Source organism: Orbicella faveolata, unplaced genomic scaffold (assembly GCF_042242905.1).
Source record: "Orbicella faveolata isolate gen_17 unplaced genomic scaffold, um_ofav_v1 contig_35, whole genome shotgun sequence".
Taxonomy (NCBI): domain Eukaryota; kingdom Metazoa; phylum Cnidaria; class Anthozoa; order Scleractinia; family Merulinidae; genus Orbicella; species Orbicella faveolata.
In genome coordinates, this window is record NW_028301564.1 from 17057719 (window position 1) to 17075209 (window position 17491).

The window sequence follows — 17491 nt, forward strand, 5'->3', positions numbered from 1 at the left end:
TTTTTGTAATAAATGTGAATTCTGCGGTTTTATTAATAACTGAACTTTTTGCATGCTTTTTGTTACTATCACAAACAAATCTTTCAATTTTACCAGCACTTGTTAAATATTTTGCTTTTGAAGTCTAAAACTCACTCACCGACTTACTCACTCACTTACTTAGTTACTTACTTATTCATTAGTTCTATCAATATTACTGTCATCCTTTGCTTCTTGCGTTTAGTCATTAAATGCTTCTCATGTTCCATCCACACTTTACTCGTTTACTCATCCATTCTTTCATTCATCTACCAATTGGCTCATTCATTATTTTCACTCCTACATTGATTTACATTGATTTGAGCGAAGAATTGAAAAACCAAACAGCGAGATGTCGCGTGTCAGGAACCAAATTTGATAGTCATACTTGCGTATTCAATCTAATCCCCCGAGAAAAACGTAGGAGATAAGTTTGCAGGCACGGTGATGACCCTGATTGGTTGTCATCCACACGCCGCCACACTCTACGAATCTGTGTTGGGTACATCATTATTGGGGAATATTTTGGCTCGAATTCTCGCAAGGAAGGAATTTTACGCGCGCGACGAGGGACTTCTCCTAGCTCTGGCAGACATTTAGTCCATTTCCTCTGTCACTGCGACAGCTTCATCCTTATTTCCTTGCATGCTTGAACTCCCCTCGTCCGCCTCTATTCTCTCCATTCTGTCTGGCTCGTACCCATCTGAATGCGACTCGCGTTGTAAACTAAGAGGAACAGCGGGTCGTTTTCGTGGCTTAAACCTCAGAAATCTACCACTGCAATCCCTGCCCTCGTGGCGTTTAGCACTCTCCTTGTTCCGCATTTGCTCTCGTTTCAGGCGCTTCAATTTTACCCAAAGCTGAAAAAGAAAACGGAATTAACCTTGGTTTCATTAGGAATAGGCCATGAACTTCTTTTTCTCACCTTCAGGTCGTGCATGATTTTTTTCTTTTGGTGGGCAATAGCTTGTGCAAGAATTGTTTTTTGATATCAAAAAACAGGACGTAGATAGTACAAAGCACTTGCTCGATTTTTTTCCCATGGCTCCCCTTACACAATTTTTTTTTCCAGCAGTTTTTGTTGTGCAGGACTTTTTCAATAATTGCGGACCCCCCTAACCCTCCCCCCCGTCCGTACTTCAACGTGCTCACTCGTTTTAAGATTGATTGGTTAAGTTAAGTTTTGTAAGTAGATTACTGTAATGATGTATGTGATTAGATGAATGTTTATAATAAAAAAAGCCACGTTTTAGTTTAAGTTATAAATGACTATAAGACCTCTGCTTTTCAACATTTTAAATTTCTAAATTTGTAGTGATTAGTAATGTAAAAAGAGTAGAATTTGTATCTTTAATCGATATCATTATGTTTAGGGAGTTTGAACACGTGATATTAAATACCCTGAGAATTAACAAGCAAAATCTCTTCCAAATAGGGAAATAATTCTCGTACCGTTGGCGCATCCATCTTCGTCAGTTCGCATTGACAACTTGGACTTTGCCTGTCACGAGTTTAGCACAAAATGGTACATTAGAAATTGTTGTCTAAAATGCATTTATAATTCATCAAGTTTAAACAAATTTAAAAGAAATCTTAACCCTGACGATTTCTAGATATTTGATCTTTTAAAGGCATAGATTTTTACGACTTCATTTCTAGTTTTAGTTTCGACTGAGGAGAGATGGTGTTTTCACACATTTCCAAACACCTCAAAGTTGGTCAAAAATACTCCGCTACCCGTCGTATCAGTTTTAATATCTCCTCTCGGTGTTTGAAAATGTTGTACAAAACAGTCTCTCTTGTTTGATTTATTACTTCCTGGATTAGTTCAACGACAAGACCTAAACTAATTTAAATGAAATTATCGGGAAAACGGAAATATTTTGCTACAAAAAACACACAAAACGAGTACAAATACCTCACGATATTTTTCCCATATTAAAGCGACCGATTTAAACCGCGTAAGAGCGCTAAAAAAGTTCAAAGTTAAGATTTCGAAACTGACAAAATAATCAGATTTAATATTTTTAAATTTACTATCGTTGACCTTATTTTAGTCATTAAGTTAAGTACTAAGAGATTTTAGGTTTTAAGAAATACTCGAGGCTTTTGCTCAAAATTAAAGGAGCTACCTCACGGTTTGCTCACGTTGAAAAGTTTAGCCTAAATTTATCAAGTTCGTCGTTTGTAATCCGTGTTAATCTTCTCCATCCTTAACAATCTTAGTTCCTTTAAGTATTATTATCTCTTTTGTGTTTTTGTATCTTAATAAAATACTATTGTTAGGTTTTCTTTAATTGAAAGGCATTAATTTTGTACGTGGCCAAAATAACTCAAAATAGAGTAACTGAGCTCCTTCAAGGCTTTACCTCTTCGGCTTCCTTCTCCGCCTGATCAATCCTGGCGCGATTTTGCAGAGCATCGATTGATTGGGAATATGGTGTGCCACGTGACAGGCCACTGGCTCTGTTACCACGCTTCAACGGATTACCATCCGGGTCTTTGTATATCTGGATAACCTGAAGAGAGGTCGAATGCGCATTCAGTGGTTTGTAACCAGCGATATCTGATAATTACGAAGTGTTGGAGGAAATTGAATTATAATGGTCTTTTTATTTTTCATTGTTCCAAGACGCAAAGGAAGAATTTAAAAACGTCTGCCCAACTTTTTCAACTTGAGATCAAAATGTTATGCATGATAACATCCCATAATCACCCGAAAGAAAAAAAGATGGCGACTGGTACATTTACCCATAACTATTAGCGCACGAAAACCTTTACAACGCTCATAAAGACGTACAGAAAAGTTCTAAAATCATCAAACCTAGCATACACAATATCGTTAGTACAGTGGAACCCTGTTAATGCGGTCACCAACGGGCAAAAAAATTCTGGTTCTTTAAATAAGAAAACGACGGACTGAGCTTTTGTTCCAGCCAGAATGAAGTGGCCGTAATAACGAGGTGCCAGCCGTAAGGCGACGTTCCACTGCACAGGGACAAATTTTACAAAAAATATGGCTTTCCTAGCGCCTCATGGGCTTTTTTTCGGTTTCAGCAGTTGAAATGAATATGTGTTTCGACTTTGAGTTTTGGAAGCACCCCCTCAGGTGTCCTTACCTTAGGCACGAACAGAATCCCGAGCGTCAACGTGGTACAAAACAAAATGACTGCACAGATTAGGGAAAAGCTGACTGTGGGATGGCTGTTGGTGAAAAATGACACAGGGACACCCACTGCGCACAACAGAACCACATTGTACACGCTGATGCCGATCAGACGAGAATCATTTAGAGCTGGAATGGAGATTTTGCGGGTTTCAAATGCAAGGAACAATCCAAAGATGAGTAACAGGCTGTGGAAGGTGTAAAACACGATGATCCACACGGTGAAATGAGGCCCTACGCACTCCTCCCGGTAAAGAACTGTCTTGTGATCACGATCGTCAGAAATCTGTGAAAAAAAGAGTCGAACATGATTTACAAGGAGCCCTGGAATATTTTAATCTTTTAAATTTAAAAATTTTCAGTCTGTGTTTTATTTTGCTTATAACTTTTGTCTGCGAATACGTAAAGTTATTTCACCACTAAGTGAACATTTAGGTAGATCGTTGAGTATTCCTGTGTGAAAAAATGAATGAACTGGAGGGGAGGAAGAACGAACGAACGAGGAGCGTGCGAGCGAGCAAGCGAGCGAGCGGGAGGGAACGAGAAAAAAGCGAACGAGGAAGGAAGAGAATGCAGCGTGGCCGAGTAGTTAGGGAACTGGACCTCAAATCTGGAGACGACAGATTCAAGTTTCACGGTAGTCCTGAGATAAAATCTTCGGTCAAGCTCGTAAATAGCCAACTGGTTTGCCTCTTGTCAGTTAGGTTTTGTAACCTTGTTACGTTTAATTTGAGTTAATTGTTTTTGACCTAAAATTGCTCGGTCCCATCAGCCTTTAAACACTAACCGAAATTAAAGCTCAACATTTATTTATTTTTTCGAACAAGTGAGTAAGTTTCTGCTGGGTTTTTACTTTTTTCTATATTTTCCTTTAACTAGGCCACATCACGTTAGCTTCAGTTCTTTTAGAAGACTATTTCTTCTAGCTGACCATTGACAACTAGATCTGCTGTCTCTCTATTTCCGAAGTACTACAATCACTATTTTTCAAATTCTCTGTCTGACTCCATACCCCCTGAACTCCATCGGTGTGACTGATAACCTGTCTGCTGGGTGGGTGCAGAATCATCCAGATCACCAACAACAGCACATCAACAAACACTAGCGCTCCTAACAAGCGGAACAAGTCAGAGTCACGTACCACCTGTCAGAATGAAGTGAGATGATATCAATTCAGACACTGATAAAGTGCTTTAAGGTAAAGAGCTGAATAAAAGTACTTAGTTCTACTCGCACTGACGACTGTTATTTATCCTTCCCTAGTCCTCAGAAACTTTCGCTAGTCAACCCGCGATCACGCAGAAGGGTTGGGGGCACTGATGATGATAGTAAGTTATAGCAGTATAAGGCCCTATCCACACTGCGCCGGAGAAATTTGAAAACGGAGGTTTCACTCTGAAAACGCATCACACGTTTTCCGTCCACACTACGCTGGAGGAATTTGAAAACGGAACAATCACCGATTATTTTAGATTTGTGTTTGAGGAAAACTCGGTCAGGGAAATCACATGGTTTCCGTGACGCCATCATTTTCGAAGAACTCTGTTGTCAAAATGTTTTCCGTCCACACGAAAACGAAAAAGCCAGCGTTTTCAAATTCCTCCGGATTGAAGAGTGTTTTCGAAAAGCTTCGTTTTCGTGACGGATTAGTGTGAACGATAGGCTTAGCCATAGAAATAAAGCTGCATTTTCAGTTTTCTCCGGCGTAGTGTGGACGAGGCCTAAGAAGAGTAACAAAAAAAATAATTATCTGCGCTTAGGCTCTTTAAGCTAAAATCTGCCGGCGCAAACAGATCACAAATTCGTTCAATCATCTGGGTAACTGAAACTCGTTTAGGGCGGTTTTCTCTTAATTAAATGTCGAAAATCATTTCCATTTGCTTTGGTTTTGCGTTACTACGAAAAACGATTGGATTAAAAATCTCGCGCCACTTTTTCATCCGATCAGAAGTAAGACCAAAACCAATAATGACTCGCTCGCACGCGTTTTCGCGCGCTTTTCTGTCGGCTAGAAGTACTTTCTTCGAATTTTGATTGGTTCACTAGATCATCCACGTTCTTTATGCCTAGCCAGAGTGATTATTTCGGTTTTCGTTCTCTGACACTCAATTGAAAACCACTCTGTGGTAGATAGGAGTAGAGGCAATTGACTTGCAGGTCAGAAGTTTCTAACTCTACTTTGATAATACAAGTTTCTTCCTTCAGGGCCAACATCCTCAGTGTGTGCTACATAAGTCACAGAAAACTTAACTTGAGAAGCTAAAGGTCACGCATGCGCACTATTTGCGTTTGTTGCAAAACTGTGGCCAGCTTTGATCAGAGAGCCTTGTGTGAAACATAGTCGAGCAAAGAGAAAATTATTGCTTTTGTACCTTTTTAATTTTCTTGATATTCGTGAAAATTTGATGAACTCGCCAAGTCTTGGAGAACATGGCTCCAAATCCTACCGTGAATCCCAGCGACAGCAAGCAAAATCGTGCCTGTGAGGAGAATAAAACAACATGGTGGAGATTGGTTGAGGAAGAAAAGCGCGCAACCGGGTGGCAGTCATGGGCGACTGTCAGAGCTATAACAGCAAATCCAAGTGGACAGGAGAAGAATGTCAAAGCCTTATGTAACTTATGGCATGGAGAGATACAGGTATCGGTAGGTAGGCAGGCATGAGGAGAATAAAACCTGCTTTGTGCGTGAAAACCGAGACTAAAATAGGTACTCGATGGGTATCTCTGATTTGCAGACACTAACGCTATAAAGGCGAGGGTATGTAGGAGGAAGGGAGGGGGGTACGGTTCAATGGTAAATTTTTCATACGTTTGGTCGCTGATATTTCATCATGTTTTTGGGAATTCACACAATCTCAAAGTCTCAAAGAGCGTCATGGAACGAAATTTCAAACAATTTTGGATGATTCTTTAAAATTGTATAGAGAATTATAAAATAACGTTTTAATGTAGATTTGAAATTAGATTTCCAATAGTATTTTTTTATATATAATACTCACTCTGCAAACGTAATTGTAGCCGAGTGGCGAGAGCCGGCCATCCAAGCCGTACATGAACACAGTGCAGTACATCATGATCCCGCCGAGAAGAATGACATTATTGAGGTTTGGACTTGACAGTTTTATATATCTGCATGTGATTAAAAGTCATTAGTAAAGTCAAGCGAGTCTTGAGTAAAAAACTGTATAGGTATTACTCCCACACGGCGATGTAAAAATGAAAACTTGAAATCACCATGAAAGATATCAACATTGTACAAGAGAGCATGAGGAGTGAGAAGTTAAATCCTCCATAACTGAAAAATTGATTGAGCTCTCGAGGGGGATTTCCTTATAGATTAAGGCCTTTATTTAGTAATTAAATTATGTACTCGAGATTCCTATCACGCATACAAATCGCGAGTTAATAATCTAATTGTTTGAGTATAAATCTACTAGTCGTTCAAAACTTTATCTAAATCCTCTTGCCAGACACTTCGAAACGCAATGAAGGGGCCACCGTTTTGTTAACAACCGCACACTGCTAGGCTACTCACTATCTACGACAAAATGGAGAGCAAGGTCATTTAACTGAGTTCATATATGATAGGTGTCCTGCATACTGCTAGGATCAACGCTATCGAATTCATCGTGAGTAGTGATAAGTTAATAATTAAATAATAATTACCGAGCTTAAAATTCACCATCTTTATTAACTTATCAAAGTAGATTTTGTTCTAAGGGTGATCACATGTCTTACCCATCATGCTCTCCTGTATTGTATCTTCCCAGCATGCTTTTTTCACTCTCCCTGTGTTTCGTTCTCTTTTTTATATGTAACCTTATGTCCATTACCGTAAATTCTTTCAGTCCTGAAACTGCTTATTATACATTAGAGTTCACCGTCATAATAACTGAAAACATCAAGAGATTTTCACGTAATATATCAAACACGAGAAGCCGCTTTTTTACCACATTACCAAAAACTGAGAAAAGAGTTGAAAAATACGACGCGTAGCGAAGTATTTTGACAAACAATGAGGCGTTTGAAACTGTAGTCAAACTCTGTTTTGAGTGTTTGATATATCTTCTCAATCGAAACTAAAAGAGATTTCAAACCGTTAAAATCTATGCTAGTGAAGACGATCACCAGTGTTTGATAGATCTTCTTTGTTTTCACTTGAGGAATAATAAATAAGTTTGAGAACTACTGCATAAACACCATGGTATCAAAGCATGAAAGTTAATTTAATGGCATTAAGAACTAACCTTTTTTTCCTATAACGCAAATTAAATCCCAGAAAAAACAGTGCTAGAGCAATCCCCAGAAAGCTGAGTACACTTGTTAATTTGATCAGCCACACGGGCATCTGGACAAACTTTGTTACTGTGATGGTTTTGTCGAGAGGAATCTTACCGTCTGCGAAAAAAAAAAGCAAGAAGTGCATGAATTAAATAACTGATACTGCCCAAGGCGACAAAAAGAAATCCGTGTGCTCTAGGGCCCCGCCTACACTATGCCGGAGAAATTTGAAAATGTAGCCGAAGGGGAAAGAAAATGTAATAATGTTTCGGTGTTACCTGGCCATAAGTTTCCCTCTCCAACAAGCCGCAGTTCTCTTACGCGTGCGTCGTAGTAACCAACAGGTACTGCATGTCCATCTGTGGACAGAAAAATTTATTGACAGTGATTTTCAAGACTTCAGTTTATTCTAAATGACATACTACCTAGTGAAATCCCTTTTAAGCCTTTTGATGGAGGGGGCTTGATAGAGAGCTGGAATGTGAAATTCAACTTTTGCCAGTAACAATTTACTGGAAAAAAAAAAAGATGAAGGCGGTGCTTTATCCCGTAAAATACTATTTTCCACCGAAGCGTTCACGAGATTTTAGCAACAAACTATCCGATAAGAAACCACATAGCAAAATAAGGGTCCAGGGCATACAGAAATACTCGAGAGAGTTTCTGATCCCAGCAGCCCGTCAGCTACACTCACTAGTACCTCTAAAATTTATGCACATGTCCACCATGACGGAATAACCATACTTTATGTGTCACTTAGCAACGCCTCTGCTGAAAAACGCGGGTTCACTGACAGTTAAAGGAGCTACGTCATGATTTGCGCATCTTAAAAAGTTTAGCCTAAATTTTTCAAGTTCGTTGTTTGTAATCGGTGTTAATCTTTTCCATCCTTAATCATCCTTGTTCCTTTATGGTTTATTGTTATCGTTTTGGTGTTTTTCTATCTTAGTAAACCACTAAAGGTAATTTTGCACGTGGCCAAAACATCATGACTGAAACCCTTAAATTCTTAGATATTACGAGATTCCCACCATTGAAGTTACTTGTCTCTCTTATGTCTAGAAATGGAATAAGTACCTGGATGTTGTTGAAGGATTTCCACCATTCCATCATATCGATCACCATCAGAAAAGAACGCCACTTCTCCCTAGGGAGGAGGAAGTATCCATTTAACTGAAAACTTGGGGGAAGTTTGCAAACTTTTCAAAACCGAAAGGATTCACTTAGAGAATTTCTTCAGCTCCTATTGCCTGACACCAGGGTGTCACAAAAAGAGTTAAGAGCATCCGAGATTTGCTTGTGAAACAAGCAGAATCTTTTTTCCAATCTCGGGAAATTTTCAAGAGATTCAAATTCAATGGGAAAGCATAGCAGTTAGCGCCAGACAAGAGCAAGAGATAAATTTTTCTTAACTTTCGTTCTTGTTTCTACTCCGGCTCATGACACATAATGATAAAACTTGGCAAATGATCGAACATCCATGAATTACTCTCCTCGCGTTTCATTGTAACAGCAACTTAACGTCTTGCACAACTGATCAACAACAACAACCGTGACAACACAACAAATTTAACAAAAATCAACTCGTTACTTACCGTTACCCCAAGGAAATGGATATCTTGAATTGTCTGCACAAATAATCTTGTCATTGCTGTTTTATTCTGATAAAAGTCTTGTAATTTAAGTCCCATAGCTTCCAGTGTAGGGATGGACTTGTTCAGGGAGGCAGCTACTGTCCACAGGGCATCATATGTGTACGCCGTGATGTTGGGCGCAGATGATAAGTTTCGCCTCTGTAACGCTTCTTTGTATTGCTTGTAAAATTGCCTTGTTGTCTGTAGAGAGACACAAAATAAGGGAATGAACCTTTTTACCGATGTCGCGCAATATCAACAATTTTTCATGTTTTTCAAATGAACAACAAATCACCTCCATAGTTCAATTTATCGTGCCAAATTTAGTGAATCTTAGAAGGTTCATAAAAATACGTTGCAAACTCATATAAAGTTGGAAACCCAAACCTATAAAGAAATGTACGCCAGGGGCAAACGTTACCGCCTGGCATACATTTTTTGCAAAAATTGGCAAGGTTTGGGTCCCATGTTTTTATGAGTTTGCCACGGATTCTAAAGAAACTTCAATTCAGTACTTACTAAATTCGGCAAAAAAAAACAAAAAAAACAGCGGTGTTGTTTAACTTTTGTTTGAAGGAAAAAATCGGAAGAGCATGACATCGGTAACTGGGGTCTATTTCGGCCAACATTTGCGATGAGCATTTCGGTTTTTTTAATCAATACACAGATACTCACCAGTCCTGAAAGGGTTTTGTTTTGCGTCCCTTTCTTGTCCTCACTCACGAAGATTTGATTGTTAAATATGAAAGTGTACGCAACAGCCTTCCTCATTTCTTCTTTGGTGCATCGTAGAGAGGGATCTGGGACCGACCACCACTCGTGAGTGTATGTACCAATCAAAATCCAAACGTGACGAGCTCCAAACAGGTCTGACTTGTAAGCCTAAGAATGGAATTGGAATTGTAAGTATTCTTACCGATCGTCGGCTTCTTAAAATCTAAATTTAAAAAAGAAAACCGGCACCTAGTTTTTTAGCATGATATTAATTGCCCACATGTATTGACCAACATTGATTTTCAGCGAAAAAATCATTACAGGTACAAATTTCGAATGGAATTTGGAATAGGTTTGCCATAATTATCCATTGTAAAATTCTTTCACTCTTTTCAGTTTGGAATATGACGAAGTATTAAGAATTTTATAAACGGTGGAAGGAATGAAAAATGAAGAAATAACCTTCGCAGTTGTTTTTCAGTTTCAACAATTTCTAGGAAACCTGAAAACATTTCTTGGCTTCAACGGGATTTGAATTCAAGACCTCTACCTTACCGGCGCAATGCTTTACCAACTGAACCACAAAACCACAGCGTCACTGGAAGAAGGTCAAATGACGAGACTATAGAATAGTACATGATGGGTGTAAATGGAATCATGAACTAAACTGGAAATAGATTGTTACGTAAAGCGTTGGTGTTCCCGAAAATAAACTTCTGTCGCAATGGAAATACACCAAAAACTATTCAGCAGTCCCTCGTTTTAAAGTTATCATGCTTTGGTTAAGTTTACTTGACATAAAGTACCTGACAGAAGACATGTCTAGCCTTGGCTTCATAAAAGGTTCCAACAATGATTCTTGCGTCATTCCGCTGAGAGAAAGATTAAAAATGAAACCTTTAATTGATCTAATGTAAGGGAAAACATCTGTCAAGGGACTCTTCATAAATGTGTAAGGTAAAGTGATCAGCGGAAAATGCATTGGACTTTTCAAGGCTTTTCAGAGAGAGGTCTGGGCTCCAGTCAGTTTACTTGGGTCACTGTTTTGGTATTGCGCAAGACACTCTACTCTCACTGGTGTCTCCCCTCCCAGGTGGATAAAGGAGGGCAGGTGAATTAAGATCTCATGACAAACAAGTATATCAAGCAATACCGAGATAGGTTGAACGGTAGAAAGTTGATCCCCCATATAGGCCTTATTTCTAAAGTGATACAAGTTATTTTTAGCCATGGTACCCAGCCCTATCATGGGTAATGTTATCGCGCGAGCGCGTTGCGTAGATGTTTTCGTGCGTGGAGGATGGAAATGCGTGTAAAACGCTTGAGCTGGCTACGCGAGTTAAATCCGCGTCACAGGGGTGGTCATTCCTAGGCTCTCCTGTGATTTCTGCAGCCTGGAAAGATCTAAAAATAACTTGAGAGGGTTCACCTTGAGAATAAGGCCCGTATGGAGATCTGTTACCTTCGTCCTCTCCTGGCAATAGTCATGATAGTGTCTTAATGGTTGAGTCAATGTTGTGTTGTTTTTTTTTTTTGAGGGATAAAAGATGCAGTTTTCCTAACTTACCACAAGTGTTTTCATGTCCAGATCAATGTGTTGCCCGGTGATTTCTTCTGATTGAAGAACTGTTCGGTTTATTTCCTTTAGTTCTCTTATGACTTGACTATTGGACTGAGAAGCCTTTCAAAAAAGAACAGTGACTTCGCTAAGTGTGTGTCAAAAACTGCGTCTTACCACATGCAAGGTAAAGGTAATTACTTCACGTGATACAGCAAAGACCGCTTGAGTGGTCTGCTCAAATCATTATCTCATTAAGACAAGACATCCTTTCTCCAACCTCAATTTGTTTTATAGTTATATGAAACATTTTTTGTGTTGGCGTGACAAACAACACTGCTAAATCTACGCTGAGCTCAAGAGAAATCTACTCTGTTTAAGAACTAAAGAGGTAAAATGATAAGATCTACTCGAGATGACATGAGCATTGAGGCAACTTATGACACGTAAGCGAGACCACCAGAATCAGAGATTTGGATTTACACCAAGAAGAGAAACAAACAAGAAGAGAAAATAACGAATTTCCTTTGTAACTAACCAGATCGCTGCTTGTCTTTTCAAACATGGTGGCAATCCGTTCCCAGCCAAAATGTTTTATCCACGCGACTCTAGCCAGGTTTCGCGCAGACTCGGAGGGCAAGGCGCGGAACAGCGTTGGAAACTTTTCGCGGTTTGATAGCGCCAGCGATCTTGAAGCGTAGGATATCTACAATGACAGTTCGGTGAAAGTTTAGATTTCATAAGGCATACTACACCACTAACCAACTGGCTGACTGACTGACTAATTGACTGAATGACGGACGGACGGACCGACGGACGGACGCACTCACGTACGAACAGACAAACGGATTGACTAATTGACTTACTGATTGACGGTCGAAATGACTAGACAGACAGACAGACGGACAGGCGAATAAACATACCTTCCCTCCTTTCCGTCATTCTCCATTCATTCATTCATTCATTCATTCATTCATTCATTCATTCATTCATTCATTCATTTAATCATTCATTTAGCCATTCGTTCATAAATAACAGACCTGTGCTAAATTCCGGTATGCTGACATCTCGGCTAAAATTTCCGTGACATCGGAACATGCGGCTCCAAACACCATTAAACTGTCTGGTTGCTGTGACAACAAGTCCATGAACATGTTGGCAGTATAAGCTGGATCACACTGAAGAGATATTTAAAGTTAATCATAAGAAATAGCCAATACCGTAATCTGTCACTTATAAGCGCAGGGCTTATACATCTTCGTAAGGGGTTTTGGATGGGCTTAAAAACAGAGCGTCTTACAACTGGGGGTTTAAAAGAGAATAAAAAAAACCTGTTTCCAAATGAGCTACGGCAATGTTGATCGAAATACGTTTTTCGTATACTGGTTTTCAATTAAGCTTGAAAACATCATAATAAATCGAATTCATTTCATTTTAAACTCAAGGGGGGACCTATAACTGGGGGAGGCTTATAAGCGGCAGTTTATAAGCGACAGCTTATTTCATTCTCAGACAACACTGTGTGAATTGAAATAGAGAACTCGACTTCATGTTGACGTTCACCTCTCAAAAACGTTTGTGCTTAAACGAGCTCAGTCACGGTATTTTGAGTTATTTTGGCCACGAAAAAAATTACCTTTATATTAAAGGAAACCCGAAAATAGTAGTTTCCTAAGATAGAAAAACACCAGAGATAATAATAAATCATAAAGGAACAAGGATGGTTGAGGATGGAGAAGATTGACGCGGATTACGAACTTGAAAAATTTAGGCTCAAATTTTCAAGATGCGGGAAGCGTGACGTGGCTCCTTTTAAAAAGCTCCGGCCTAACGTTGCATTAAAAGTTGTGTCATGAATGAAAGATCACCGTTGTTATTAAAATAATCGTCTTACGTAACATTATCTATAGTCAAACAGTAAATTTTCAAGAACTTTAGCTTTCTGTCTGGCTCTTTTTTTTCTTACTCCGGTATTAAAGTTTCTCCAACGCTTACCTTTGAATCCTTGACAATCATCCTTAGCTCGTAATCTCGCAATATATCAGACTTGTTCACGTGATCTAGTGCCAGTTCAGCCGCAGCCAGAAGTGCCTGTCCTGGTACCGAGGCCTTGTTTGGACTCAAAGGAAAGAACCCACCGATGTAAACAGGTGTTCGCTGGGAGGGCGTAGTTAATCCCACTGCCACAAGTAAGATGATAAAGGAAGGCAGTAGATTCATCTGTCCGCTTTCGAAGGAAGAAATCTTCCACGATCCAATTTCTTTCTTATGGAATAATCACAGCTAGAAGATTGTGTTGCCTGTTTGGTCAGAGTAATTATTGCATCGTAAACATAAATTATGTTATCCCGGAAGTAACTGAGGAAAGATCAGGCAAGAGAGCTATATTTTTGACCAAGGTTTAATTTTCTCCCTACAGCAGGAATACAGTGCCAAACAAACAGGCCATGAGAATAAAAAAAATCATCAAGCATGGAATTTGTTCTTGATTTGGCGAGTAGTACGGCCGAGTGGTCGGCGCGTCGGACTTGAAATCCGGAGGTCGCGAGTTCAAGTCCCGCTCTGACCACTAAGCTGGAGTTGTTTCTCGGTAGACCCTAGTTCAACCCCTCGCTCATACTTGTAATAGCCAACTAGTCTGCCTCCGCCAGTTGGGATTTTCTAGCCTGTTGAGTTCATTTGAAATAGTTTCCTGCTCTTTCTATCACTTCTGTTTTGGTGGATCAATACTAACACTATTTGTCATATGATCCTGCAATAATGGTATCACTCAAATGCCCGATCATTGGTAAACAAATTATAGTCGTCCTTTTTCTATATAATAGGTTACCATAGCAACAGTAAAACCTGTTAAAAACGCCTTTAGTTTTAGCTCTGAATGCTTAAAACTCAAAGACGAGCTCTGTGACCCACATTTTCTTTTTCATCAAATCGTCATAAGCATGATCAGATGCAGCTTTATGTAGATTGTACCAAATTTATAAGGAGGTGTGTTCAGAGCCAACTTAAATTTTCGAGCTCGCTGAGATTTGTTTAAAAAGGCTTTAAAACAAGGCATGTGCTTAACCAAAAACAAGTCCATACTAAGAAGAAATCAATTTTATATAGTTGCTCAGTGGCACACCCTAAAGGGCGTTCGCGCTAATTGTTTCTGCGCACGCATCCTTACTGCGCACGCAAATTCACACGCCACGTAATGCATCAGGGTGCGCACTAAGTAATAAAATGAACAATGATAGGGCAGGTGGCCATCGCTATAGCTTTGCCTGGATTTAACGATCTTTGGACCTGCTTTTCTTTCCAGAAACAGATTTTATTTACAATTATCTCCACATTGTCTGAAAATGAACAAAAAATCAATGTGGGAAGTTAAAAAAAATTCAAGATTTTTTGTCCACGGGACATCGTATCCTGCCATCTTGCGGCTGTAAGGCGCGTGAAAATATGCTCGCTAAATGCGAACTTGTTCTTTAAGGAACCTCACCAATTGACTAAATTTAGTTAATAGGTCCACTTAAACAATATTTGGCAGAGAACATTTCACTTCAAAGATCTAATTGCAATATTTCTGGGCTTACAGACACTGTGGCCTTATTCGCTAACGAAGCCCGATTTTTTCAGATTTAGGGTGTTCTTCCGGGCATGTTCTCTCCAGAACGAAGTCGGTGGCCCCCCATTTTTTTCACATTTCTGACATAACTAACTCATCATCTTACAGTGGTAAAAGTCTCAGAAAAAAATCAATGTTAGAAAATTTTCGCGCGAACGTCCTTAACTCAATGGCTGTCTACAGGTACCTGGTAAGACCTTCACCGACGGAAAAACACTTAAGAACGATGCCTTGAGATAAATTACGTTATGTCTGGTCATAAAAATATAGAGCTTACGAAAACCACGACGGCAACGGGCAACGGCAGCAAGGCTAGTTTTTTCGTGTTTTCATTTGGAATTGAACGCTGGCGTTGCATATATTTAGCTTGAGAAAGTTCTGAGACCAATAGGCGCACTGAAGCTCTCTAATGTCTGCGTTTTTCTGACGGCCTTGCTATAGAAGAGGGATGATTATTCGAAGACATTTTGCGGTTCAAAGTTTTTGGTTCACATTTGAAAGGGATGACAAAGGATGCTGAAAACCTTTAGTTGCGTACAAACGCACCACATGGTAGAGCTCTCCAAACACTAAGGATACCGAAAAAAAGTTCCATAGCCGTTAAATTAACTTGACTAGTCTCTGGACATGACGCAAGCATGTAAAATGCAACTTATGCATGGGAAAAAACCGGAATGACATTTAGATGTAATAACAATAATCCAAATGAAAAGTTTTTCTTGTCCGGAAATTGGCTAGCGTACCGTAAAGCACTTTAAATTTGTGGCGACTGCAAGTTTTGTAGTAATCAGTGAAAACGTTGCAACAAAATTGATACCAAAATAAGTATCAATATATGTTTACATTGCAATTGCTGTCAGTCTTAATTTCTTTATTTATTTATTTCAGCCCAATTTTATTTCAGTGATTTCTTAATCGCATTTTAACGAACGTCAACCGTCTCATTTCGGTAAATCATTGAAAAGTTGAGAAAAATCGACATATGTTTCATGTTGCAAATTGCTTATCTCTGCCGAGCTGAATAGGCCAAAAGAAAGCTTTAATTGCGAGACAAATCTTCTTTACAATAGTTCAAAAAGAAAATGGTTTGTACAGCTGTGGTAACTTCAACGCGGCGATAGATTTTCGTAGTCGACTTCTTACACGTTTTGTTAAGTTTCGTCATCACTTTCGCTTGAGATTATTTTCTCGAAATCGAGAGCGCAAAGGTCCGCTTTCGTTAAAACACCATTAGTTCTCAGTTCTCAGTTTATCAGCTGAGAACTGCTCAAACGTAAACGGCCATTGAAAAAAGAAGATCGATTTGAAAAAGTATTCAGCTCTTTCGCAGCCATTCTTCATCGACAGGTTTTTCTTGAAAAGGCAGGATAACATTTACCCTTTCTAAAGCCAACGTCAGCATTTCTAATGCGCAGAATAGCATTCAATATATGGGCTCGATTTTTCAGTTTCCAGGATAGAATGTCCTCTCGATGGCTAGCTATACCATGGAAAACCAACATAAAGAATAAAATTATAAATCTCCAAAACATTTTTTAGTGATTTTAAATATTTTTTCTTGCACAACAGTATCTAATGACGAAAAAACATAATCAAACATTGTTTAATTTGGTGAGCAAACATGTTGATGTTGTAGCGAGTGGCCAAACGGTATCACACATGCTTGATCATCGTCCAAAAAAACAAAAGGTGTTACAGCGTTTGAATGTGCCCAAATATGGGAAAATGTCTGATAACCAAACGAATTTTTGATCGTGTTTTATTGCCCAGCATTTTTCGTTTGGACAGACTGGCTTAAGATGTTTATTTTCCTTTTTTTAACGTAGGATTGACTTTCGACTATCATTATTAGTTCGCACAAAAACAATGTCGTTTTTGCCAAACTATCCCAAATGAAAATCATTTTTTCAACTGATTAAGGTGCATTTCTTTCACTCGTGATTTCGTTCATCATTTTAGTTTATACCAATACAATATAGTTTTACTTTTCTGGCAAATTAACCAAATTAAAAAACACTGCATCTAGCGATTTTCGAACGCTATGCTAACAAAGTAAATTCTTGGTGTTGTTTATCTCCATTAAGCTCGAAACAAAAAATAAGAAAGTCACCCTTCTCTAATTAGAAAAAAAAAAAAAGAGGTAAGAAAATTAAACGAATGTTGACTTCAACTAACCTGGTTTGAGGCCTCAACGAACTCATTGAGCCGCTATGGACAGAAACAAGACTGCATGTGTGGAAACTTCATGCGGACTAAACACAAATGTTGACCAAACAAAACGAGAACTTCGTTCTTATTTGCTTTCCACTTTCTGGACCAATTAACTTCGCTCAGAGACACTACAAGCCCAGAAAAACAACATTGTTTTGATCATAGTAGTCCACCAATCATAGAAGAATTTGTTGTAATCTTGTTTTCAGTAAATTACACCGTAATTGAACCTAATTAGGGCGCGTGTTAAACGGGAAGACGTTGAAAAACAACATGTATATATTGTCACAAGGAGCT

At 39.0% G+C, this 17491-nt stretch overlaps 1 protein-coding gene across 1 annotated transcript; it reads right to left on the reverse strand.

Moving 5' to 3' along the window:
• On the reverse strand, window positions 1-13849 carry LOC110042489 (gamma-aminobutyric acid type B receptor subunit 2-like). The gene is made up of 17 exons (XM_089273741.1): window positions 13369-13849; window positions 12414-12551; window positions 11912-12079; window positions 11383-11496; window positions 10622-10687; window positions 9777-9983; window positions 9063-9302; window positions 8545-8614; window positions 7746-7826; window positions 7434-7584; window positions 6186-6315; window positions 5557-5664; window positions 4197-4328; window positions 3138-3470; window positions 2388-2537; window positions 1471-1519; window positions 1-878 (listed from the first exon to the last, which is right to left on the reverse strand). Exons 1-17 carry the CDS (start codon window positions 13591-13593, stop codon window positions 820-822), a joined length of 2421 nt encoding a protein of 806 aa, XP_089129867.1. The 5' UTR covers window positions 13594-13849; the 3' UTR covers window positions 1-819.
• Between the last annotated feature and the right edge of the window lie 3642 nt (window positions 13850-17491).

What these genes read in the sequence shown, in the direction of transcription:
- LOC110042489 (XM_089273741.1), bottom strand. Translation starts at nt 13,593, where the DNA reads ATGAATCTACTGCCTTCCTTTATCATCTTACTTGTGGCAGTGGGATTA. An exon ending in AATCCTTCAACAACATCCAG is followed by an intron (nt 7,827 to 8,544) that starts GTACTTATTCCA and finishes TTCTGTCCACAG; the next exon opens with ATGGACATGCAGTACCTGTT. An exon ending in CGAAGATGGATGCGCCAACG is followed by an intron (nt 879 to 1,470) that starts GTACGAGAATTA and finishes TTTCTTTTTCAG; the next exon opens with CTTTGGGTAAAATTGAAGCG.